This window comes from Poromitra crassiceps, assembly GCF_964638095.1.
Source record: "Poromitra crassiceps genome assembly, chromosome: 8".
Classification (NCBI taxonomy): domain Eukaryota; kingdom Metazoa; phylum Chordata; class Actinopteri; order Beryciformes; family Melamphaidae; genus Poromitra; species Poromitra crassiceps.
The window spans coordinates 1,519,920-1,547,419 of record NC_139629.1 but is presented as its reverse complement, the minus strand read 5'-3'; the positions used below and the strand labels follow the sequence as shown (position 1 = coordinate 1,547,419).

General features: G+C 44.1%; 1 protein-coding gene across 1 annotated transcript in view; it reads right to left on the bottom strand.

The window, feature by feature from the left end:
* The window catches only part of LOC310781625 (cilia- and flagella-associated protein 65-like), a gene marked incomplete at both ends in the record, with an annotated part of 63,250 nt that overhangs the window by 27,333 nt on the left and 8,417 nt on the right, over positions 1–27,500 (bottom strand). The window contains 15 exons of the mRNA XM_083642227.1: positions 3,240–3,383; positions 3,592–3,750; positions 4,030–4,221; positions 8,353–8,463; positions 12,393–12,459; positions 15,817–15,902; positions 16,075–16,165; positions 17,582–17,710; positions 18,738–18,951; positions 19,198–19,326; positions 21,016–21,169; positions 23,550–23,696; positions 23,899–23,983; positions 24,211–24,350; positions 25,126–25,383. Of these exons, the coding sequence (XP_083498353.1) occupies positions 3,240–3,383; positions 3,592–3,750; positions 4,030–4,221; positions 8,353–8,463; positions 12,393–12,459; positions 15,817–15,902; positions 16,075–16,165; positions 17,582–17,710; positions 18,738–18,951; positions 19,198–19,326; positions 21,016–21,169; positions 23,550–23,696; positions 23,899–23,983; positions 24,211–24,350; positions 25,126–25,383 (2,106 nt within the window). The remainder of the gene's footprint in view (positions 1–3,239; positions 3,384–3,591; positions 3,751–4,029; positions 4,222–8,352; positions 8,464–12,392; positions 12,460–15,816; positions 15,903–16,074; positions 16,166–17,581; positions 17,711–18,737; positions 18,952–19,197; positions 19,327–21,015; positions 21,170–23,549; positions 23,697–23,898; positions 23,984–24,210; positions 24,351–25,125; positions 25,384–27,500) is intronic.

Here is a 27,500-nt window from a genome sequence, read left to right as displayed (position 1 = left end):
TAACTTTAACTACATTGACGCCCCCAGAGTCGGTAAGAAAGGGGGAGGAGTAGCTATTATTTTCTCTGATGCTTTTCAATGCAAGCAGGTATCGTTTGGCGACTTTTCATCGTTTGAATATCTGGCCGCTGTTCTGAAGTGCTCTCCCTCTATTTTACTACTGATTATATACAGACCACCTAAGTACTCTAGTAGTTTTTTTGATGAATTTTCAGAACTCCTTTCTATAATCTCCATAGAACATGACTGTTTAACTATTGCAGGAGATTTTAATATTCATATTGACAACCCCAATGATAATAATGCCAAAGAATTGAATAACCTCCTTGACACTTTTGACCTGTTACAACATGTCTCTGGGCCCACTCACAATCGAGGCCATACCCTAGATTTATTTATCACCAAGGGCTTTGAGTCATCGTTTCTTTCAGCTAGTGATGTTGCTCTGTCCGACCATCTCTGTATTTTTCTTGAACTCAAGATCACCCCTATCGCTCTTACTCGGTCAAAAACCATCAAAAAGCGTTACATCAACGAGAGCACTAGCACACGGTTCATGGAGGCTTTCTCGCTGGCCCCTTCCCTCTCCTCAGCCTCTGTCAATGATCTCCTAGATAACTTCAATTCTAAAACCCTAAAGGCTATTGATGCTGTAGCTCCCATTAGATCTAAACTAATCTCCGGTAAGAAAAAAGCACCATGGAGAAACGCTCCCTCTGTAAATAACAAAAAAAGAGATTGTAGGAAAGCCGAGCGCAAATGGCGGAAAACTAAACTTCACATCGATTATGACATCTATAAAAATAGTCTTCACTCCTACAACCAGGAACTAAAAAATTCCAGAAAATTCTTCTTCTCCGACATTATCAGCAAAAACACCAATGACGCTCGCACTCTTTTTGCCACTGTTGACAGGCTGACAAACCCCCCCCCACAAATTGCCCCTGATCTTCTATCCAATGTCAAATGCAATGAATTTGCGACCTTCTTTAGGGATAAAATTATAAATATCAGACTAACTATTTCCACATCAAGAACAAATGTGGCTCCGCCGCACCCACAGAATAGGTGCTTAATTAACATGACTCAGTTCAATGTCATTGACCACAAGAAACTAGAAGAAACGATACGAGGCCTTAAATCCTCATCGTGTTGCCTAGACACCCTGCCAACAAGCTTTCTAAAAGATGTCTACAGTTGCCTGGCGACCGACATACTGAAGATAATTAATACCTCTCTTCTTACAGGCATTTTCCCAAAATCTCTAAAAACTGCAGTTGTTAAGCCCTTGCTAAAGAAGCGTAGCCTCGACCCCTCTATAATCAGCAATTACAGACCAATATCAAATCTTCCCTTTATTAGCAAAATACTCGAAAAAACTGTCTACCAACAACTCAATACCTTTCTATCCTCCAATGACCTCCTAGATCCTTTCCAATCAGGCTTCCGACCCCATCATAGCACCGAAACTGCGCTTATCAGAGTTATAAATGACATCCGAATGAACACTGATTCAGGTAAAATCTCAATCTTAGTGTTACTAGACCTCAGCGCTGCCTTTGATACGGTTGACCACGAAATTCTATTGGACAGACTGGAAGACTGGGTCGGGCTTTCCGGCACGGTCCTAGAGTGGTTCAGATCTTATCTGCAAGACAGGAACTACTTTGTCTCCATTGGCAACTACACATCTGACCAAACCAAAATGACATGTGGGGTACCCCAAGGATCAATTTTAGGTCCTGTCCTGTTTAACCTTTATATGCTCTCTCTGGGCCTAATTATGCAAAAAAACAAAATAGCTTATCATAGCTATGCAGATGACACCCAACTCTACATAGCCCTCTCATCGGATGACTATGCCCCCATAGAGTCACTGTGTCAGTGCCTTGCGCAAATTAATGATTGGATGTGCCAGAATTTTCTCCAACTTAATAAAGACAAAACAGAGATAATTGTCTTCGGCAAAAAAGAAGATAGGCTCAAAGTTACTGCTCACCTCGAATCCCTATCTCTGAAGCCAAAGGACCAGGTAAAAAATCTTGGCATTATTATTGACTCTGATCTAAATTTCAACTCCCACATCAAGCTTATAAGAAAATCTGCCTTCTATCATCTAAAAAATATAGCAAGGATTAGAGGCTATATGTCCAAACAAGATCTTGAAAAACTAATTCATGCTTTCATTTCTAGCAGGCTAGACTACTGCAACAGTCTTTTCAATGGTCTTCCCAAAAAAGCTGTTAAACAACTTCAGCTCATTCAGAATGCGGCTGCTAGAGTTCTAACAAGAACCAAGAAAGCTGAACACATTACACCAGTTCTCAAATCCCTGCATTGGCTGCCAGTAAATCTTAGAATAGACTTTAAAATTCTGCTAATAGTTTACAAATCTCTCAACGGGTCAGGCCCACACTACATCTCTGAAATGCTTCTACACTATGAACCATCCAGATCCCTGAGATCTTCAGGCACTGGTCTACTAATTGTCCCAAGGACCAAATCAAAACATGGTGAAGCCGCGTTCTCCCACTATGCCTCTCATAACTGGAACAAACTCCCTGAACACATTAGATCTGCCCCTACTCTGCCTATTTTTAAATCCAAGCTAAAGACCTTTATGTTTACTCTTGCTTTTAACTGCTACTAAACTACTGCCTCTCTCGGCCTGTAATTTAAAAAAAAATTCCTGTACATTTCCAACAAATGGACTGTACATGTAATAATAATACTGAAGAGTGCCTTGTAACTTATTTAAAACAGAAATAATGTTTCATGTTTGTTAATTTGAGTATATATTTTAACTAAAACTGTCGGCTGTGTTTTTTATGTGTTTTTTATATGTGCATTGCTTTGCTGCTTGTTTTTTCGATTATTTTTTTGTAAAGCACCTTGAATTGCCTTTGTGTATGAAAAGTGCTATATAAATAAAATTTGACTTGACTTTGACTGACAAACAGTCCACAATCCAAAGAGAATCAGTAAATAAACCAGAAAATATTCACATTTAACCTGGAACCAGAGAATTGTAGTATTTGTTTCTTAAAAATGTGTCTAAACAATGAATTAATTATACAAATATTTGGCGATTAATTTTCTGCCCATTGACTAATTGATTAATTGACTAATCGTTGCAGCTCTACTTCAAAGCCAACAATTAAAAAAAGGAGAACCACTGATATAAAACCAATTCTGCCTGTATATACAGACAGAGCATCCCATATTCTGAGGCTACACACCTGTTGGTTGTTCTGCTGGGACAGCTCCCATGCATAGTAGACGCTGTCTGTTTGGGAGACGTTGGTGAGGAAGAGGATTCTTGTGGAGCGGGAGCAGACCGGTATGTCGCCTAGAGACACATTCTCCTCAGACAGGAATACCACCTACACACACACGCACACACAAGGCAAGAAGATGCATGTAGACTTACAAAGAACAGACTGCTCGCATTTATCGGAATCAAGAACAATACAAAACACTTTTCTTTTATTCAGCTCTTGTTCTGGGAACAGATACAGGTAGGAGGTTGTTGAAAATTTACTCAATTCTACTTCATTGTATTTTCCTCTGTTCCATTCCTGGCTGCCTCACCTGTCCCGGTAAGGGCACTCTTTGGACACAGGGCACAGACGGCTTGGCGTTAGTGAAAGTACACAGGTTTTTGGAGTCCATTGCCTGGGAATCTAACCCGCACCCCTCAAACCTCACCAGCATGGAGTCCCCACCCTGGATGTGGATAGGGATGTCCACCTGGAGATACACAACAACAGAGAGGAATCATGGACACAGTTTGAAAACGGCCGTCATGGTAACTCCAACATCTATGTGTTTTTAAGTCACTTACAGCTTAACTGCTAGGAGCGTTACTGGAAGGAAACAAGACAAGTGCCTGAAAAAGGGGGAAGACTTGTGCCTACAGTAAAAGCTGGGCATCAAGAACATATCATATCAAGAGCTCTGGAATGGGGAACGATGGGGGAGAGGTAAGAAGGTAGGAGAAAGTGGGTGGAGGTATGGCTAGATCCTCACGGTGTACATGGTAGCCTCCAGTGGAGAGAAGACCCACTCCAGTATGGCTGTCTTCCCAGGGGGGAGCTCTCCCTGCGGGTTGAGGCAACTCAGCACCGGCTGGTTAAAGTTGTCCGTCTGGAGCTGCTTCAACGGAGCCGTGTCCACTTCATAGCAGACTGGCACCGCACCGCCATTATATAGCTCATACACCTGCAGGACACACACACACACACACGCGCACGCACGCATGCACACACACACACACACACACACACACACACACACGCACACACGCACACACGCACGCACAAGGCTGAGTAAGTCAGCCAGTAGCTGGGCTTCACGTGACTTTAGGTGGTAATATCAACAGCTGAGTGGATTTAGAACACAGACTCCATTATTGTGAACAAACAGACTCTTTCATTGGAACAACTATGCGACAAATCCATCTTACCTTGCTCCAATGTATTGGTTCCGAAGAAGAAGGAGGTGGTCTAAGGCCATGTTCACATTACAGGCAAATCCCATTTGCTGATAAAGTCATTAATCATCATTTGATTGGTTTCCCAAATCTGATTTGGGAGTGTGTCCACACTGCCACAAATCAGATTTTCAAGTCGGATCTGTGTGTCCAGACCTAAACAGCCTATCTGCATGGGTTGCTATGGTAATGACGTGGGCGTCAGTAAATATGTACGTTGGTGACGTGGTTTTCCTGCGCAGAGGAATTTGATGACAAGTTGTGAGTGACGTTCAAATCAGATTTGGTGGATCTGCGCGTCCGCACTGAAGTCACATCAGTCGAAAGCAGATTGGAAACTACCTTATGTGGTTTGGGGCAAGTGACACAAATCAGACTTGAAGCGTCCAGACTCATAAAACCAATCTGGATAAAGTCATGAATAGGTCACTAAAGTTCACAAATCAGATTTGGCCTCCTAGTCTGAACATGGACTCAGTGGTTGACATTAGCTCGTGAGTCGTGATAGTATGTGATAGACAGATGGTTCATCCAATCAAATGCCAAGTATTTTTTGAAAGTACTTGGCAAGCACTGCTTGCCCTTTGTAACCGGTTTCTAAGATCGTATTCCCAGATGCTTCTGTGAAACAAACTATCTGGCAGTGTCAGGTTACATATGTGCCACTTTCTTTCTCTCTTTGTTTGGGACCCCAGCAAGCACGGACGGACCCGGACAAATGGAGAGAGCCCAATCGGGGCCAGCTCAAGTCATATCATGACGAGTCAGATCTGGCCCAGATTATCACTGTATCACTATACAACTCATTTCACTCACCACTGGAATATCCATGAGGATAACTAAATGGTTGCAATCAATCACGTATTTCTCAGCCTGGGCTATTTATTTATCCAAAATCTGAGTGATCAGCACTTGCATGTGGACAATCTGCGCTGATTAACAAACTGTTTATTCGTGGAGGTGGGACTACGAGGAGATGAATTGCGGGGAATCCTGCAATTGTCTGCAATGTGTTTCGGGGTTCTTCTTACACAGATTGTAGACGGTTACACTGTGATGTCCGATCCAAGACTTGACGCCAACGTTTTAAATATAAAACAAGTTTCTGCCATAATCCTACATAGGCTATTGTCTCGTATAGCCTAACAGGAGCACTGGGTAAACAAACGTTATTATATATATATTTGAGGGAATTCCTCAATGATTCTTCGAGATTAAGGTTTGAATTAAATTAGCTTTCGTTTTTATTAAAACTGTCCCGACTCCATGGATGTATACATGGATGTATACCGGTATAAAAAGAACAAGGGGTCCATGTTTTGAAATGGTAGGCTATATTACTCCAAGTACAACAGATAATTTCAGCAAACACGTAGCGTTGTGGTAGAATAGCCGTCCGTAAATTGTAGATCCCGAGTTCAAATCCCACACGGGGTGGTATTATATTTTTTGAAAATGTAGCATAAATTGTTAATCTGGACATAATTATAGCTTTATGTATAAAGTTGCTGAATATACACTGTGTACATAGCAGAATAACTGAACATGCCCATTCATGGTAATGGTCATATTTCGACGTCAGCTTGACGTTCCCGCGTAGACGTCTAAATCATCCCCAAATCACCCTGTGATCTGGCCTAGTCCTGAACGTCACTGGAACACGTCATCACAACGTTATCATGACGTAATTTTGCTTGCTGGGACAGAACAACACAATTACAAGAAAGTGAATATTTTATTTAATTAAGTGCTGCTTTATCCAAGTCAAGTTTTCCAGTGGAAACCAGTAATAAAGTAAGATCTTAATTATCTTAGCGGTAAGTGTACTCCAAGTTAAATAGCATGGCTGTTTCACTGAAGCTGTAGCTTTCATTCTTTCACAGTGTCTTATACGACGGAGTATTAGGGCCGTGCATGATGAAAAATAAAAATTACAGCAGGTGCGCAGCAAGATGAAAGCCTGTATCTGCCCGTCACCAGCACAATTTTGATATAGGCCTCTATTGAATGGCTAGAATTACATTTTCACACATCTCCAACTATTAAATAAGCGATTTTGTGTGTGTGATGTGTGGGTTTATGTGCGGATTGGCTGCACATGCACAGTGAGCCTCTCGTCATATAGACCTATAGCTCACTTCGCAACATGGGAATAATATTTGCTTTTATGGAAGAAAAATGTAAGTAACCATAGCCTACGAAAGCACTTGGTGTTTGAGACCACATGTGATCATAGCCTACTTACCATTCCTTAAGTGGCAAATCAACTGACGTCCTCTCCTTAATAACGGCAATAAGAATAATTTATGCTGTATGCACGGGCACGGCGGATGGGCGTTTGGACACACCTGAATCCAAATGTCTTCATATTGCACAACGCACAGCCTGACGTTTGCATTTGGTTGTACAAGATCATCTGTGAATGATCAATCTCAAGATTATGGCAATTTAAATGAAAATACACAGGGCACAGGACACAGACTCACAGTGAAGACACAGGCATTGTCACTGCAAAGGTCCCAATGCGCTCTGGCATATGGATGGGTGGGTACGATAAACTGAAGTCATATGGCATTGCGATCAATACAGTTGCAACACTTCAGAAACTCAGGATATAGACCACTGACTGAGTCAGAGAATGAGCTATGTACAGTATGTAGGCTACACACTGTGGGCGGTGCTCTCCTATAACTTGTTTTGATGGAGTTTTTTTTTCAGTTTTTTGGCAGCCTGGAGGTGGGGGTGGCTGCCCTGGGTGTCTGGGGCCGGGAGAGGGGCTCTTAGCCTGGGTATAGTGGCAGCCTGGTGGTGGGGGTGGCTGGCCTGGGAGTCTCTAGGCCCAGCCATAGGCCTGAGAGCGCACTGAGTGAGTGCGCTATTAGCCTGTCTGGTCTTTGGAGATATTGCTCCAGGGGCAATGATACATTTCGACTTTATTCTCAACATTTCGTCTTTATTCTTGTTACATTATCTCAACTTTATTCACAAAATTTCGACTTTAATCTCAACATTGCGACTTTATTCTTGAAAAAAACAAAAAACTTGATCCTTTGATTTATTTTTTCTTCTGCCTGGTGCTTAAATTTCGACTTTATTCACGAAGTTTCGACTTTTTTCTCGAAATGGAAACTAATTTTTTTTCCTCCCGTCATTGGAAACTAAAAAAGAAAATCCTCCTGTAATTTTTATTTTTCATCATGCACGGCCCTAATACTCGTCGTAGTATTAGGCACTGCTGTGGAGCAAATGTTACAGAATTCACACACACACACACACACACACACACACACACACACACACCAAGGTTATAATAGTTTTGGATTTTTTCATTAGTTTTTATTTTTATTAGTTTTGACTTTTTGTTTTCAATTTCAGTTTAGTTTTCATTAGTTTTTAAGGTGGGTTTGATCATTTATTTTATTTTTTATTTTTTGAAAATGCTTACCGGTAGTTTTAGTTTAGTTTTTATTAGTTTTAGTGTTAGTTTTAGTCTTTTTTTGCCCCTTTCCTATTTCTTTTGTAATATGGGGTGTTTGTCAGGGCTGAGATTCAAAAGGGTCATAAAATATGATAGATCTAGGAAAATAGATTTAATCTCCACTCAAAATATAGGCTTATTATGTATGAAATACTGTAAAAGACTAAAACTAAGGACATTTTCTCTTCAATTTTATTATATTTTAGTTAGTTTTGTAAACACACAATACCGTTTCAGTTAGTTATCGTTTTTTTGTAAAGCTTAGTTTTTATTTTTATTTCAGTTTATTTCATGTTTTTTCAATTCTAGTTTTCGTTTTTTCGTTTTTCGTTAACTATAATAACCTTGACACACACACACACACACACACACACACACACACCTGTCTGGGAGGAGTGAAGTCTCCAATGGGTACAGGGGTGAAGACGTGCCGACTGGAGGCGTAGTGGAGGTAGGGTCTGTCTCTCTCCACTGTCACCCCCTGGAAGTTCAGCTGCACACACAAACGCAATAACAGGGACACAGATAAAGTTCAGTTATGACAAGAAAGGATAATCCAACTTCTAACCAATGGGAAGAGCAAATACTCCATAATTAAATAACTAAATGCATTTACCGTAAATTCCGGACTATAAGCCGCGGCTTTTTTCCCGTTTTTTGGCCTTTTTTGGCCCCTGCGGCTTATATAACGGTGCGGCTTATCTATGGATTTTTTCCAAAAAAAAAAAAAAATTCTCTCTTTTTTAGCACTCTTTCTAACTATAAATCCACTTCTGTTTTAATTTCCTCTCTTGCCCTCTTTTAACAACATAACATAACATAACATAACACAACACAGGTAAGCAGAAAGAAAAAGACGAAGCAATCATCGCCATGAATGAGGAAATGACTCACCTGCTGGAGGCTGGAGATACACAGCTTGGGCTAAACTTTTACTCCGTGAAACACTATCGATTAAGTCCGACATCGCTCAGAGGTTTGAGCAGCTTGAAAACAAGTTTGAAAACGTGCAGAAGTCCATCCACTCACTCACTAAAGAAAATAATGCAACCGTGAAGAGTTTCTAATGCGGAAAAGCGCATCAGCGCACTGGAGGACAAAAACAACACAGTGAGTCCGAAAGTGGATAAAATGCAAAAACATCGAAACGCTGCACACGCAGGTTGATGACTTAATCAGCAGGAGTAAAATAAATAACATTCGCCTGATCAATGTAAAAGAGGGAGCTGAGATTGGTGACATGGACGCTTTCGTGGCAAAATCCTGTGTTACATCCTGGACCTGAAGGAAGGCGAGAAACCACCAGAGGTGGACAGGGCACACCGGGCGCCTCGGCCACGTCCAGACCCCGGCCTGCCACCGAGGGCCATCTTCATCTGTCTACTCCGCTGGCCCGACCGTCAACTCATCCTCCAGGCTGCGGGGAAGAAGCCCCTCACCTGGGAGGGTACGCGCTTTTTCGTCCGGCAGGACCTCTCCGCGTTGGTGCAACAGAAACGCGCAACATACAACAGCATCATCGAAAAGGTTAAAGTCAATGGATATCGCTTTGGCGTACTGTACCCAGCGAGACTCGTCATAACCATTGATGGACAGCGGCGGAACAAGAGCTCAAAGTGAAACTGCCGAATATCTTTTGAGTTGGACTGGTCAATAGTACTGTGAGTAACTAAAATAAAAAAATAAAAAACGGAATTCTCTCTTCTTTAGCACTCTTTCTAACTATAAATCCACTTCTGTTTTAATTTCCTCTCTTGCCCTCTTTTCACCACACCGCGGACACTGTGTGCACTGTAAAAAAAACAAAAAATACCATTAAAACACCCGCGGCTTATAGTCCGGTGCGGCTTATATAAGAAAAAAATAGTCACCTTTGAAGGTGCGGCTTATAGACCGGTGCGCCTTATAGTCCGGAATTTACGGTATAGCTCCATGGCAAATAAAAGACGGGATACTGGATCACCACTACTATCTGTGCACCAGGAGTGAAAGAACAATGAACTCTAGGACTCTTGCTGTTGTAAAGGAGTCTTGATGTTGTTTAGTCAGTGAGTGACTGACTAAACTAATCTCGCGACAACACTCTGCAACCGTTCCCAACTTCGAACCTTGCAGACCCAGCTATCAAGTTCCACAGCGTTCCTACTTATCGAGACTTCAGTTACCAAGTTTGTCTTGGCCATCAACTATCCGCACGTAAATCCACCAGTCTCACACCAAGCCTGACAGTATGAACAACTGAATCATGCCTTTCGGATGGTCTCGCTGGTGATGTCATAACACAAGGTGATGTCATATTCGGGATCTATAAAGGTTTGGTTCTGCAGGTCCTCTGCAGTTGTTCATAGACTAAACTAACCTCGCGACAACACTCTGCAACCGTTCCCAACTTCGAACCTTGCAGACCCAGCTATCAAGTTCCACAGCGTTCCTACTCATCGAGACTTCAGTTTACCAAGTGTGTCTTGGCCATCAACTATCCGCGACTAGATCCACATGTCTTACACCAAGCCTGACAGTATGAACAAGTCCGAAGCGGATTTGGCGGATAAGTCCCCACCAATCAAGGAGGAAGACCCTGAGACGCCAGTTTTCCCGCCGGCCGCTTCAGGTGGCCCACCAGGCGAATCAACGAAAGGTCTTCTCACCGTGGAGACCTTACTAACAGCGCTGACAGCGGTGCAGGCCCTGCAAACGCACACCACAAACGTTCTTTCTGGTCTGCTTGAGAGCCACATGGAGACACGCCGGGAGCAAGAGCTCGTCACAGACATTCTCCAGGACCTGCAGATCCGGCTAGATCATCTCGACGGACTAAACCCTCCTGGGGGTGTCATTCCGCAGTCTTCCGCTCCTCCTGCCCCAGCTCCTGAGCGATCAGTCGCCCCCGCCCAAGCACCAGAGGTTTCCAGTACTACCCCTGCTTCTCGGCCGCCTCCAGCTCCTAAGCGCATACTCTGGGGAGGAGTTAGTGTCATCCCAAAGCAAAGGCAGCCACATCGGAACACCAGCAGCCATCTGTACCGTGATCAGACCGGCAGGGTTCGCATCACACCAGAGGAGAGGCAGCGCCGTTTGGACACCCGGAGCTGCCGGTACTGTGGTCGAGCCGGGCATCACCTCTCCTCCTGCTCCCGGCGTCCAGTAAGTGGGTCCACCACTCGCCGGCCCGTGAGACTCTCAGCGGGTCAAGGCTCTAAGAGTCCAGCCCCGAAACCCATACGGGTGGGCAGCGTTCACGTGACCCAGGAGTGGCAGTGTGTCTCCAAGAAGGTTAAGGAGTTGGAGAAGACTGTTGATCGTCTCATTGAGAAGTTCAATCACTGCCTGCAGATCAGCTCCGTCCCCCCGCAGGGGGCCTCCCAGTCTGCTGGCCCTGAGACCCAACCTGTGGGTGTCCTACCCCAAATACAGGTCGGGATGGTGGACCTTCCCCTCGCCGAGTCCGAACCCGAACCCCAGCAGCAGCCAGTTCCAGTTCTTGACCCACACGTGGGTTCCGGTTTGGCGCTGGGAGGCCCCCGTAGTGTCGTCAGCCTTCGGTCAGGAGCAGCTTCAAAGAAGGAAGCTGTGGATGTCCTGCCCCAACTACAGGTCGGTAGGGTGGGCCTCGCTGAGTCGGAGCCCGGTCCTGAGCAGCAGTCTAGATACAGGTCTAGGCGTTGGCGTTCTGCCGGCCTTTTGCCTAGGCCGCCATCCCCCGGGGGAGAGCCTCCTGTGGCTCTGCCTTCGGAAACGGCGGCATTGGTGGGGGCTCGGCCTTTGGATTGTGCGGAGCCTTCTGGGCTTGCGGCACCCCCTTTGGCCCCTTCTTCCAGGTTTGGAGCGTCCGCTGGGACTCCACCTTCGGAGCCCGCAGAGTTTGAGGTGTTGCGTCAGAGACACAGTTCTTGGTGGGGGCCACCGGACCGTGACATTGACCCTTTTGATGGTCTCCAGTCTCCCATGTTTGGATCGTGCCCCGGGGGATGGCCGACTCCGGAGGATCCACCGGAGTCTGCGGGGTTTCTATTCTCCAGATATCATCCTTGATGGTCTCATTGGACGTGGGGAGGGTACTGTTAGGATGATGTCATCATTCCTACTGTGATGTCATAGTTCACTCACTGATGATGTCATAACACAAGGTGATGTCATATTCGGGACCTATAAAGGTTCAGTTCTGCAGGTCCTCTGCAGTTGTTCATAGACTAAACTAATCTCGCGACAACACTCTGCAACCGTTCCCAACTTCGAACCTTGCAGACCCAGCTATCAAGTTCCACAGCGTTCCTACTTATCGAGACTTCAGTTACCAAGTTTGTCTTGGCCATCAACTATCCGCACGTAAATCCACCAGTCTCACACCAAGCCTGACAGATGTATGTGTTGTTGCTGTCTAGACTTGAATGAATATAAGCCTCATGCAGAGTTCTGCCTCACCAGGATCTCTCTGCCATGAGAGAGCTTGAATAGGACAGGTAGCCGGTCCATTCCAGCAAAGTCATGTCTGAGAAAGACAAAGTGTAGATTAATTTGGGGCCACTAATTCCATGATTCAAGTAATCTTATGTCTAGAAGAGCAGTCGTTTCACCTGTCTGCCTCACCAAGATTAAACGCGCACGCACGCACGCACACACACACACACACACACACACACACACACACACACACACACACACACACACACCTCCATTCACTGTACACCAGGGTAGGAAATTAACTTTTTTTAACATGGGCTTTTTTTGCCCCTGTGAAATATTTTTTGGGGGCATTTTGTATAATTTCCAGGGCAATTTTATCAAATGTTGGGAAATATATTAGTTATTCTATTTTGCAGATATTCAATGACTTTTATCCAAGCATATTTTATTTCTGATTGTCTGGCATATTATATAATACTTGGCACACACACAAAATGTTTTTTTTAAATAACATGCCTTATGGTAAAAGACAAAATAACATAACATCAAACAAACAAGGGATTTATTTTTTTAAAGCTTTTTCACACAGTACCTTTAGAAGCATTTTTTGATCGGTCAACAACACCACTCAAACACTCCAAATGAAATGCAAATTGCAAATTGTTGGAGCCTGGAGGAATTCAAGCCAAGGTGTTACAACTGTTCCTTGTTACAACTGTCCCTGCTCTCCCCTACTCATGTGTTGTGTGAAACGGGGTAACAGTTTTAGGCATGCTGTGTTTGTAAACAAGGGACACATCATCACACATGGTCTAATCTAGTTTTATTTGGCGTTTAAGGAAGATTTTGTCTTTTGGGATGAATTATAAGGACTAAAACATCAGCAGGAGAGAACAACTAACTTTATCACTGCTGAGGCAAGTTGGTGTGCATGGTGAGTGTTGTGGTGGCTGTATTTTGCCTAGCGTTAATCTGCTGCTTCGTTATGCAGAACATGCATGCGTAGTTTTGACTTCACTTCTAGATGGGATGTAGTGTATTGATCGTGATATTGTGGCATGTTGTGGCTTTGACTTCACTTCTAGATGGGATGTAGTGTATTGATCGTGATATCGTGGCATGTTGTGGCTTTGACTTCACTTCTAGATGGGGATGTAGTGTATTGATCGTGATATCGTGGCATGTTGTGGCTTTGACTTCACTTCTAGATGGGGATGTAGCGTATTGATCGTGATATTGTGGCATGTTGTGGCGAGCGGTGTGTTTTGATGTCTAGATGGGGATGTAGCGTATTGATCGTGATATTGTGGCATGTTGTGGCGAGCGGTGTGTTTTGATGTCTAGATGGGGATGTAGCGTATTGATCGTGATATTGTGGCATGTTGTAGTTTTGACTTCACTTCTAGATGGGGATGTAGCGTATTGATCGTGATATTGTGGCATGTTGTGGCGAGCGGTGTGTTTTGATGTTTATTGGCTCATGGTTAACGTTACTTGCGAGCGGGTCTGTCTCTCTCTGAACGGTCGGGTTATTTGTGTGATACATTTGACCTCATATCAATCCGTGGTGTTGATGTTTCCAAATCTCAAAACATCCACATTGTATAACGTTAAATTGCACTCCACTGTTTGGCCTTTTTCTTCCTTGATCTTAAAGGATGGCTTTCCCGTGGGGAATATGAATATATATTAAATCTCACGCCCCTAAGGTTGTCGAATCCGTTGAAATTTTTGAAATTGCTTCTTCACAGCCAAAGATATCAACAGAAATCCACTCTGTGTGGGGGGGGGGGGGGGGGGGGCTGGTGCGGGTGCGGGGACTCGAAATCCTACATTTCCCACAATGCACTGGGCTCGCGTGGCCTTCGTTTCCATGCCCACCCCTCAGGCATTTGGCTGATATCAAACTCCAGTAGGTGGCGGTAATGCACATATATGTTTGCCAACCGCCATAAAACTCAAAGAAGAAGAAGAAGAAGGCTTCGACAATAATACACTATGAGAAGAAGAAAAAATCTAAAATAAAATTGCCTCCAAATTGCACCAAATTTAAACCGAAGTATATATGTCGGGAGATGTCTTCATAAAAAAAAATTCATGCATTTTAAGGCATTTTCGTAGGAGTTACGCGCATCTGATGTTGTAACTATTTTCTGTAATAATGTGTAAAAACGGGTACATTGCTCAGCGTTGATTTCGTTACTTCAACGCACCTACTACTAGATGTAAAATTTGACGAGCTTTCCAATGCCGCCAGTCCCGTGTCTGTTAGTGCTTCCGTTCCCGAGATATGGTCTCTTTGCAAGGAGCTATGGAAAGCTAACCTAGCTACAGCAGGCTAGGTGGTGGAAAAAGATGGCTGCCTTTTGCTTTTGTTCAAGACCTCTGAAGGGGCGTGGAGTAGAGCAGGGCTACCCGGCCCGTCGGACTCGGAACCCGAACCCGGCCCGACTTACGGGCCGGGTTCGGACAGAAACATTGAAGTCGCGTTCGGGCTCGGGCCGGGCTCGGTCACGTAATCAGTCACTTGTTTTTGCCTTCAAATATATCTATCATCAGCTCCTGAGCTAATTTACTACGTTAATGAAAGCACCTGAAGGCATCGAATGAAACACGCCCAGACATGCACTCTGCTGCTCTGCCCGGAGTCAGCTGCGTGTTGGCTCAGCGCTGGTGTCGCCGACACCGTGCAGTACTTCTTTCAGCGATGTGGGACTGTGTGGGCAGTGCACGGCACGCACGAATTAGGCTGTTTGGTGCTTTGCTTTGTACATTACGTATTAATCATTGACTGCTTTGAATTACGAGGACTGATTTTGGTTTGGGATTATATAGGGCTGTTTATAGGCTGGACAGACTCATTGAATTATGCGCTCGCTGCGCTCCGAGGGGGAAAAAAAATCAGGGAGGGGGTTCGGGCCGGGCTCGGACAGATTATCAATTGACACCTGTCGGGCCGGGCTCGGCTAATAATGTGACGGGCTCGGTCGGGTTCGGTAAGGAAAATTCAGCCCGAGCCCAGCTCTAGCGTGGAGGACCTCTAGAGGCGGGACCATGGCTCACAACAATTGTAGTTCATAGGTCCTCGACTTCCGCAAGGCTTGCCCTGTCGCTCTGACGCGTTTTGCGTCAGAGCGACATGGAAATAATGTGAGAGATGCTTGATATCTCTGGCTGTAAACAACCAATTTCAAAAATTTCAACGGATTCGAAAACCTTAGGGGCGTGAGATTTAATATATATTCATATTCCCCACGGAAAAGCCGTCCTTTAAGTCCACACAGCATGAGAGCGCACTCAATTCAAGTAGGTTTTGTTTTATTTTACGGGGCAAAAAAAGCCCCCGTCATCCCAATTCCAAGTGCAATTTCAGATTTTTTAGGGGCAAAAAGCCCCGAGCCCCCGCTAATTTCCGACCCTGCTGTGTACAGTGATCTCTAACCTGTAGTTGAAGTGTACTGCCCTCCGCTGGCCGGGGAGCAAAGTTCCTGAACGGGGAGAGATGCTGAACAGACGGTTGTCCTGAACCTGTCAATAGATGGGAGACAGGAGCGTATTTCTGTATGTGGCTTCATTCATTCATTCTGAAAGATAATTTCACGATCACTTTCATGTGTAAAAAAACATCCTGTAATATCTAATCCTGAAACAATTTAATATCATTTCAATCTCACAATAACATAACATTAGTATGACTAACCTTCATCTGCTGCAGCTCAGTACTGGTGAACTCTCCTGTCTCTGCCCAGTACTCCAACTCTATCTGTTGGTCCTCCGGAAACAAGAATGCCCTGGAGAGAAGAAAGGAGAGACGGGGAGAGGCGGGGAGGAGAGGAGATGAGGAGAGGGGAGAAGAAACGAGAGGTGGGGATGTTTCCCCTAGAAAGATTTTCAGGCCTGGAGGGATTTCGAAACGTACCCCGACCGCAACGGTGAGGGCCCTCGCTGGTGACGCTAAACTTTTAGCTAACCTGTTCGCATCTATGTTCGCAATGGCATCCCAAGTATCATCATACTATTATGGGATGCGATGCGAACAGTTGTATTATGGGATCTGCGTTTCCCAGGCAACGACACACGTTGACACATTTTGGAACAGCGCTGCACGCTGGCGCAGTGCTCCTAAAAGCAAAATGCTTATTGTTTTGAATGATTTCAAAACAATGAACATTGTTTTGCATTGTTTTGTTTTTAGCAATAGATCACTTCACGGTCTGAAGTGATCTATTGCTTTTATAAAACGGTGTCAAGCAGCACCTCATTTCTTCTCACCTAATTTTTTAAACAGTGATGTAAGACATTTAAATAATAATACCGGTAATAATAATAATAATTTTGGTAATGGTAACCGTTTTATAAAAGCAATAGATCACTTCAGACCGTGATATATACTCATTATACCACACCTTAGGGTGATTGGCTCACAGCTGTGGTATATTTAGCATAATACCACAGTAAATATACCACAGTTAGAGCCACTCACGGCCCTGATCACTGTGTGAAGTAAATTGGGGCAAAAATGAGAGGTGAGGGGCCATTGGGGCCATTTATGTGAGCTGTTTTATTTTATATTTATTGAGCTGTTTGGACCTGAGCCCTCTATTTGAGAAATTTAAATATATTATTATTATTATTAATAATAAAAATAATAATAATTTTCATATTTCCATACTTTGTAACCATATATCACGACGGTCTGTCGTGATTTATTGCTTGCCTGTGCCCCTTCTGCCCGACCCTATTCTCAAGCCCCCCCCCCCCCCCCCCCCCATCTCTCTCTCTCTGTCTCTGCTGAAAGACACACACACAGCTCAACTCACAGACACACTCACACTCACACATGTGTGGGGCTCTCTCCCTTCCTGTTAATGTTGCTCTCTCGCTCTCCCCCTCTCTCTCTCGTATGCGCCATACTGAGCATGCTCAGTTGAGCAATTGTGCCACGCTGCGGAACGCAAAGCTATTATATTAGTAGAGAGGATAATAATAGCATTATTTGTATAGCACTTTTCAATATAGGTAACAAAGTGCTTCAAAACATAAACAGAAATAAAATAACATTTCTCACATTCTGCTGTACTGTACTTTTGAATATGCAGCAGTATAGATGAATCAGGCACACAACGTATTGACAATAGAATAAAATGGTAAATGGCTTGGCTTGGCTCGACTTAACTTTCTCCTCTACTCGTGTGTCTTCTGCTCACCAGTCTACAGGGATAGAGCCAGTGTTGTGGAACATCAGCACAACAGTGGAGGGCTCTGAGCTCAGGGGAGCAGCACTGAAGTTGAAATCCAACATGACTGTGGTGAAGATGGAGGGACAACGACGCACACTAGAGACAGGGAAAGAAGACATGGTCATGGTCACTAGCTCCCAAGCAAGTGTTTCGTAATAGACCTTATTCGATAACCCCGGACGGCGCCATATTGTTGACAAACCGCAGCCGTAACGTAGTCTGGCCGAGTGTATAGCAACAGTTATGGCCTCGTTAAAGAGAAGTGATGATGAAAAAATAAGTTTGGTCGGAGGTGGGGACGGACCCCTATAAAAAAACTGACTTAGAGTAAATATAACTCATTATATTGCCAGGTATAACGTACGCCTACCGGACATTTATAACTACCTTGTACTACCTTAATACAGTATTGGCATACACATCTCAGGAGCTGAAGGCTTGCAAATCCCTTGAGTCCTATAACTATTTCATCTGTGGCAATTGGTCTGACATTTTTACTTTTGTGTCACCAACGACATCATCATCATCATCATCAAACATTGTCGTGACAGCAAAGGTAAATAATCTTAACGTTACATGTTTGTTTGATATGATCTGACGCTTGCTTGCATGAGCCCAATGTTTGCTACTAACGTTAGCCTCTAGTCTCTTTCCCTTCACATTTGTGGACAGTAGCTAGTAGCTAACACCCGGGCTTTTATTGCTGCTATTACTACAGCCGTGTATTATTACACAGCACACTATCGCTCCTGACGCAGTAAAAACGGCATTAATAGGCTAGTAAGTAACGTTGGCTAGCGTCCTAAGCTATGACAGCTGTCAGTCACTTTTAAACAGCGCGCTGTGGAATGTCAACAATATCGCGGCGGTGGGCGTGGCCGTACGTGAGTTACGTCAGTCGAATAAGGTCTATACAAGGACCAAAATACATTTTGGTACATACATATTATGTTATTAATGTTTTGCAAAACACTGTAATATTGACTGTTAAAATGTATACAGTATATCGTGAAATGTATTATTTCACCAAACAATTACTGGATGAAAGTCCCTTCTTTCTTTCTTTCCCCCCCATTTTCAAGCACAGCGTTTAACAGAGTATTACTATATTCCTTCTGCTAACCTGTGCCTGGTGGGGGTTCGGTAGGTGAGCTCTGGAGGGGAGGGGCTGGACAGCAAGTGCTCATTGAGGCCATCCAATGAGAAGAGGTTCCACAGCTGCACCTTGCTGAGTCCACCTACACTGCCCCCGCTGCGTGCACCAATCACCTGTAGGCTGGGGAACACGCCCTCTGCCTGGACCTCACACACTTTGTGGGCAGGGGATGACACCAACCCTGAGCAGAGAGAGAGAGAGAGAGAGAGAGAGAGAGAGAGAGAGAGAGAGAGAGAGAGAGAGAGAGAGAGAGAGAGAGAGAGAGAGAGAGAGAGAGAGAGAGAGAGAGAGAGAGAGAGAGAGAGAGAGAGAGAGAGAGAGAGAGAGGTACTGTATGTCAAAAAAGAGTAAGGGATTGGTAGGATTTATTCGTAAAATATATGGACTGTTGGGGTGTGTGTGTGTGTGTGTGTGTGTGTGTGTTTACCACTAGCGTTCACTGTCTGGTAGCTGATGATCCACTGGTAGCGGGCCCGTCTGTGCGGTCTGACTGTGGATCGGAGCAGCATTCTGGAGTGGGAGGCGATGGTTCCCCTCACAGAGTCCAGCTGTAGGCCTGAGGCACCACTTATATAAATATATGAATTTGATTCAAAGCAATATACTAAAGCAACATTATCTAAACTATGTTATTGAACATGTTGGCCAGTTATTGGAAACAACTGCTGATACTAATGGTGGCACAATTTGTAAATAGATGGCTCTGAGGAAAGACGCTAGAGCAGTCATTTCCGCCAAGCCATCTGATTGGTCACAGACGTTTCAACCACACTAAAAATTTTCTACATTTCTAAAGAATATTCAAAGTGATAACAAAAAAAGGCAGTTTGTCCAATGAGGACTCTTCATTTACTTCCCTTCCAAGTAGGGGTGCACGATAATTATCGGACCGATAAATTATCGGCCGATATGGCCATTTTGCGTTATTATTTATTATTCCGATAATGGCCTTTTTCCGATAAATTATCCGATAATAATCCTGCTTTATTTTTTGCCTCGGAAGAGGAGCTTTTGTTGTCGCACATTCGTGACATCACAGCTGCGACGCAAACATGGCTGCTGCCAGTGTGTTGCTGTTTTTCAGTTTCAGAATTATCAGAAAGCTACTGTAATTTGCAATCCATGTCCCACACAGGTTCCGAGAGGAGGGGAAACCTCTAAACTGGCATTACGTTAAACCAAAGCTGGCGATGATGCAGCGGATATGTTTGTTGTTGTTGTTAGCGAGTTTTGTTAGCATTAGCTCGTAGCGCGGCCTACCCTGCAGGCTCGTCCGCTTGGCAGACAAACTACTTGTGACAGCCCCGCAAAAGCACTTAATACACAGAGCTGGCGTAAACTTATAGAAACTAATGGAAACCCCTTTACCCGAAATGAAACATCCAGGGATTGTGTATTTAACTCCAAAAAACCACTCGCTAACGTTAAGCTAACCGCGCTAGTTAGCGTTAGCTGCTGGACCATAGTGCTGGACAGAGCCAATAATGAAAACAAAGGCGCAGTCGCGCACATTAGGCTACATAAAACAGTCAACATCACATAGTGTCTTTTCTTTAATCTGTTGGCAGCATTTTTCAGTAAAAAGTGAAACAACACAGATGGTTTATAGTGCCTGCCCCATTCATTGGGCCCAGGCTACAACTCACTGAGAACTGGAACCCATGCCAAATTTGAACAGATCAGTATGACAATAAGAGTCTAAATTACTATGCCTTTTGTCATTGTGTTTTATCTGCAGACTAAGCAGCTTGGCTTTCCGTTCTATAAAAGCCTTTATTTTTGTATTGACTATAATTGAGTGATACACTTTATTAAAACAATCATATTATATCAGAGGTTTTCTTTGTTTTGCGTTCACAGTGATGTCAGTTAGATTTGGTTAGGTCAGAGCTATGCTCACTACATCCATACATCTACCCTAACCCTTTTTTAACCCCAGGTGTGCATAAAATACAGGTTAAAAACAAAAACAAAAAAATTATATATCTATTTTTATTATAATAATTATCGGTTATATCGTATCGGTTATCGGCCAAGAAGAATATATTTATTGGTTATCGTATCGGCTCTAAAAATCCATATCGTGCATCCCTACTTCCAAGTCAAATTAAATGCTCTCTCAGGACACAGGAGACCTATTTCTGTCATGCACACACACACACACACACACACACACACACACACACACACACACACACACACACACACACACACACACACAGCAGGCGCACACAGAACACTATACCGTTTGGCTCATAGAGAAGTCCTTTGTCCAGCAGTGTCTGCTGTACAGAGAGACAGAAAGAGACGGGACAGAGGCTGTTGTTGACCAGAGGAACCTCAATGGACCGGCAGCTTCCAACCAGGATCTCCCCAAGATCCAGGACTGCATTCTCTGCCTGGGGGAGGGAATAGATACACACACACACTGATGCTTCAAAAGGTGAGTGGCACACACACACACACACACACACACACACACGCACTCACACATACACACAAGCCGCTTTCACACTGGCCTTGAAAGCCGGAAAATGCACGGAAAATGGGATCCGCGCCTCCGATGTGAAAGTTGTGAAGGCGGGTTGGTGGGTAATTGTTGTACGCCTTTCATTCTGCCAGTGGACCTAGTCACAGCGCCGGGTTACCCTGCAACCCACCTCCACCTGAAAGCGTAGGAGTGGCAACACGGAACAGTGCGAATGGTCAACTCATTCATAAAAAAATACAGGGGAAACCACCTTACACAGCAAGAAAGGCATAAGTGAAAGTAAAAAAAGTAGCCTATACAATCATGACTGCAGGGGCGCCAGGAGGAATGCTCCGTGCCTAGTAAGTAGGTTAGGCTTCATGCTCAAACGATGTTGACATTAGTAGGTAAAATTAACGGATATAATAATAAGCTTCAGAGGACTATAGCTGTCTGTGGCGAGTTGGTCTGAGGATATTCCCTCTGGAAACCAGCTCCAGAACTGCAATCTGTCTAGCTAGCCAGTTGTGCGTTCCCTTACAAAAACTCCTAACGTTATAGTAGTCATGTGCATTTATAGCCTACACCGGCGATCCTCAAAGTCCGGACTCCGGTCCGCATCCGGACCGAGACGCCGTCCTATCCGGACCGAGCCCTATAACCTACAAATCATTGATAACTTACATTTTCACGGAGCGTTTCTATTTTAACCGGCACGTGCTTTTACAGTATTTACGGTACTACCGGTTTATCTGCCAGGAAGCTCACAGACCAATGAATGCGCTGTAAATCATCACACGTGATGCTACTCGGCCAATCAAATAAGCGAATCGTTTCTCTCTGTTGCTTCGAGTGGTGCTGCGAGAGCACACGGACGGAGGGGAGGTGACGCGAGGCGAGAGATAGTAATTTCACATGGTGTGCTCAAAAGAAACCACTCTTACATGTCCATTCATTGTTCTTACGGGCAGATCAAAACCAGTATGTCTCGTGTGAAGTGCGGTGCGATCCTGACCTGTCTATGGAAGCGCCACACATGAGCAAACACACACACACACACACACACACACACACACACACACACACACACACACACCAGGGCACACTCACTGCCCAACGCAACGGCATGCGAGGTTGATCGTCAGACAGACAGACAGACAGACAGACAGACAGACAGACAGACAGACAGATAGATAGACAGGGAGCTCACTTCTCTCAAGAGAAAAGGTTGTTTGTTGGCTGAGAGTGTTAAATGTGAAATGGAGTGAAGAAAAGGGGAAACTTATTTCTCTTAAATTAAAGCACTTCATTTTAAGATGCACATTTTTCCAAAGCACTCTGTTGTATGTTATTTTTAAATGCATAATTTTACTTGAAATGAGAAAAGATCATTTATTTATTATAGTAGGGTAGTTATGTATAATTAATCCAGTTAAATATGAAAACTGTAAATAAGCATTATTGATGTTTATTTAGATTTAACAGTCAGTTGTTGACTACATACAGACATTGTACCATTAGGCTACTTCAATCATTGAGTTCAATGGCACTGAAATCATAGCGTAAGCTACGTTACAATGGTCCGGACCTTTGCTTGAGGACATTTTCTCTAACTGGACCTCTTTGAATTTTAATTGAGTGCCCCTGGCCTACACTATTCCCCCGACGAACGTTATGCAGACTGCAGCTGTTTGATATGCGGGCGTCATCTTTCAGAACGGAAACTAATTAGGCTACTTCATGGGAATAATTTGCTTTACAAAAAACTGGAAACAAAACATAAGAATTAGCCTTATACCTAATAGGCTACATGATGGTGCCTCTGTGATCCATAAAGTCGATCAGATGAATATTGAAAGCCCTGTTACCATGCTGCATGTGGACAACACTTTTGTGTTTTATCACTTTGATGTGACCGCAGCACACACACACACACTCATCGGCGATGTTTGGTTGTTGAATTAATTTGTTCATCATACAGTAGCCTAGGCTACACTAACCTATGAAAATATTCATTTGGGCTAGGAGGAGCTGGGTGGAAATGCCTCCGCTCGCCTTTCAATCCGGGAGCGGTGGCTGTCACCTGAAAGCACACCCCAGGACGGGAATGTGGCGGTGCTGCTTGGCTGTGTGTGAAAGCAATTTCTGTGTCGAGGCTGCTGGCTTTGCGGGCCTTCTGAACTGCAATATTGCGCGATCTGTGTGTGAAAGCATCTATACACGCACTCACTCACACAAACACACACACATACCCACCCACACACACATACACACACACACACACACACACACACACAACAGTCTCTCACCTCTATGGAACCTCTCGAGCCCATTCCAATGACGTTAAGGGCAAGGTGGGACTCCTTACATCCAGGAGTCTGGATTGGCCAGAAGGTGAAGTGAGGTTTGAGGGTGTACGTTCTCTCTTCCAATGGGCTGAAGGACCAAGTCTGGACCTGTGATGTCATTGTCAACCAATCACAAGCAAAAATCATTCAGCAAAAGATTCAGTCCATAATCCACACACTCAGTCATGAACATAACACTGTCCATTTTTTTTTCAAGTTGCAAAGTCTCTTGGTGTGTGCATGTATGTGTGTGTGTATGTATGTGTGTGCATGTATGTATTAGGTATGTGTGATTGTTTTGGTCTCTCACTCTGCTCTCATTGGGCTGCAGTTCTCCGGCCTCTGGTTCTACAAAAAGGAGCTCCTGGTCTGGGCCCGGGATCTTCCACTGGAACCTATGATGTAACAATGAAGGACCATCATGGAAGATTCATGATGCTGGGATCAGTCCAGACTACTAACAAGACACTGTAAAATATCAGAAAGACCTGCCCAGAATGCCAAACTGTTTTTCTCAATTCCTGGAACTTTGACATTTTGCAAACATGTTGCTACGCAACAGGTTTTCTTTCTAACCTATTGAATAAGCTCATTCACTCAATCAATCTGTCAGCCAACCCACCGTAGAGGTAAGCGACTGAGGTTCCTGATGCGGTGGGAGCGGTGGGTGCGTGAACCCACAGCTGTAGGCTGGAAATACAGACGACCGTCTCCTTCCAGAAACACACGCACCTTCTCCACTGTGCTTACTACTGTCAATTCCTAGAGGAGACAGACACAGATCCAAACAGAGGTTCAAAGACAGAAAAACAAGGGGAAACAGACTGTTAGTAGTCGGGGTTCCATCCACCTGTTTTTATGCAAAATTTCAAATTGCGCATAAAAAAACGGAGTGGAAACGCTGCAAAATTCTTGAGGGAGGTGGAAAAGTCGGGTGTATCGATAAAAGGAAAATGCGATATGTGCAGTGGAAACAGTTTAAGCGATATTCCGTTGTCTCCATTCAAAAAACCCAGTTTGCCTTGATCACTGCAAAACATGACATGCCGTGTGTAGCCTCCACACAATAAGGCTACACACGGTAAATCATGGTAAATACGCAGCACAATACCCGCCGTGGTAAACAGAAGAAGACAGGGATATTAACTTTAAGGGGACTCACTTCTAGAATTTAATGAAATTGCATTCACTTACTATCTGCTCCGTGGATTATAACATTATGCTTGTCGAGTCGCACCTGGTAATCCAGAAATGGCGTTATGGTACGTTTGTCTACTTGTAGATCATCAAGAGACTTTAAACGAATGACGTTAGATGTGTTTAATAGAGCTGTATCGGTATAGCAGCTGATCAGCAGCTCAGACAGCCTCAAACACCAGGTGATTGACAGCTCTATAATTCGCATAACAGCAGCGGATGGAAACGCGCATTATTTTACATTTTCTTTTGCCGACTTTCTGAACATTCGATTCAAATTTGCGATACCTTTGGATGGAAACCCAGCTAGTGTCTGTGTCCCTGACATGTGCATGTATACCTGTGTGTGTTTGGCCGCATTGAGCTGCAGGGACAAACTAAAGCCCTGCTTGGGACTGTCATCTGTGGGTGTGGTTCTGAGGGTGAGGATCTGGTGCTCCCCAGGCTGGATCAAACCGCAGCTCGGCACCACAAACACAGATGCTGCCAAAGAGGGGGTGGGGCTCTGATCTGGGTCCAGATGGAAAGTGAGAGGTAATTTTCCAGAGTTCTGGAAGAGTACCGTCCGGTAGGAAAGAACACTCAGGGCAGGAAACACCTATGGATGACAAAATACCATTATGGCAACCATGTGTTTACAGCAGTGTTACCACTAGAATGGTATACTGGCTCACCGATAGGGAATCATTTATCCATTGTATTGGTTTCATTTTTATTTTCTAATTGTCTAAAAATGTTGTTTCAGAGGTTTAAAGGTACATTCGGTGATGTTTTTGTGTTAAAATAAGTGTTAAATGGCTGTATATTCTGACAGCAATCACTGAAATAGAGTGTTAGATCAGTGACTTGAAACCCCCGACCCGCCGCTGTCCTCTTTTTTTTTGTAATGAACATTTTTTATTTCATATTAAACAAAACCGATAAACGAACAATACAACAACAAAGGTGAACAAGAAACATGACCAACCGCTACATTTCCATGCTACATACCAACTTACAGGACAATACAATGACATACATCACCACCACATAACATTTGGGGGGGGGGGGGGGGGTACAGTACATTGATTATTCATTTCCCTGATCTATAAAGTGGGCACCTATATTTTGGACATGGACGAGGGAAAAAACAAAACAAAGGCAACAGGTTCGTGGGGGGGGGGGGGTAAAAATAATTAAATAAAAGATAAGGCTGCACAGTCTTGGTCTATATTAAATTTTGATATTTTAGACTGAAACACAATTCAAAATTTGCTCCCAATTCATTCCGGACCTGTTATCAGTATCCCTGTTCATATCCGAGATTTGTTCCAAACTAAGAAGACCTAGGAATTCAGTTAACCATGTTTCTATTGTAAAACTGTTTGGTTTACATATTTTCCAGTTTAGCAAAATCATTCTTTTAGCAGCCAAACATGATAGGCCCAATATTTTCCTATCTTGTTTTGACTTTGCCTGTGCAGTCCTATGCCCCAGTAGGCAGACTGCTGGAGAAGCAGGAATATTTACATTATTTTTTTCTGCCATCATGTGAAGAAGCTCTGTCCAAAAGGACTTGACTGCCCGGCAGTCCCACAACATATGGAGCAAGGTTCCCACTTGTCCACAGCCATGCCAGCAAAGATCAGAGGAGCTTGGATCTATCTCTGATCTATCTATAGCTGTCCTCTATCTCAGCGGTCCCCAACCACCGGGCCACGGACCAGTACCGGGCCGCAACGTATTTGGTACCGGGCATTTGGCACATAAAAAAAAAGAAAAAGAAAATGTTTTTTAATAAACGTAGGCTATAATATTATAGGCTATGTGTGTGTGTGTGTGTGTGTGTGTGTGTGTGTGTGTGTGTGTGTGTGTGTGGTCATTGCATTGAACTTGTATGTCTCTGTATGTACTCGTCGCTGACCTTTCATGAGCGCAACCAATCAGAGGAGGAAAAGAAGATAGCCGGTGCTCGCGCTGTTGCTGCTCGCCTCTTGTCCTGTAGATTTGCGCTCCGCTCTACCTCCCGTTGAGAACAATTTGTGCACAATTGGCATGCAGCCTGTCTGTGGCGACTGCAGAGCAATTTCCTCAGCCTGGCACCCACAACACCAGCCCCCAGCAGGATTGTCAGTATTAAACCGGTCCGCGGTGCAAAAAAGGTTGGGGACCCCTGCTCTATCCCTCTCCTGTAGTCCTGCATGCAGGATGTATCTCCGCAACCGTAACTCATAGACTCACGGATGTTGGCATTGGATTCGGGGTGAGAAAATACATATAGTCTTTTATCAGCATCGCCATCCGACCTTCTGTTTCCCAGAAAATGTAAACTTTTCTCTGATTGGATAAACATTGGCGCCGACCTCAAACTATCCAATCAGAGAAAAGTTTAAATTTTCTGGGAAACGGAAGGTCAGATCGTGATCCCTAAAACAGACTACCTGTATTTTTTCACCCTGAATCAAACGCCGCCATCGCTGAGTCTCTACGAGTTACGGTTGCGGAGATACGTCCAGGACTACAGGAGAGAGATAGAGGACAGCGGGGGGTTGGGGGTCAAGTCACTGACCAAACACTCAATTTCAGTGATTGCTGTCAGAATATAGAGCCAGTTAACACTTATTTTAACACAAAAACATTGCAGAATGTACCTTTAATGTCCCTCAGAAAGGTAAAGATAAAGGTAAAAAGCAAAACATTTAGAAAGACAGAGATGATGACAGAAAGTGAAGCAGC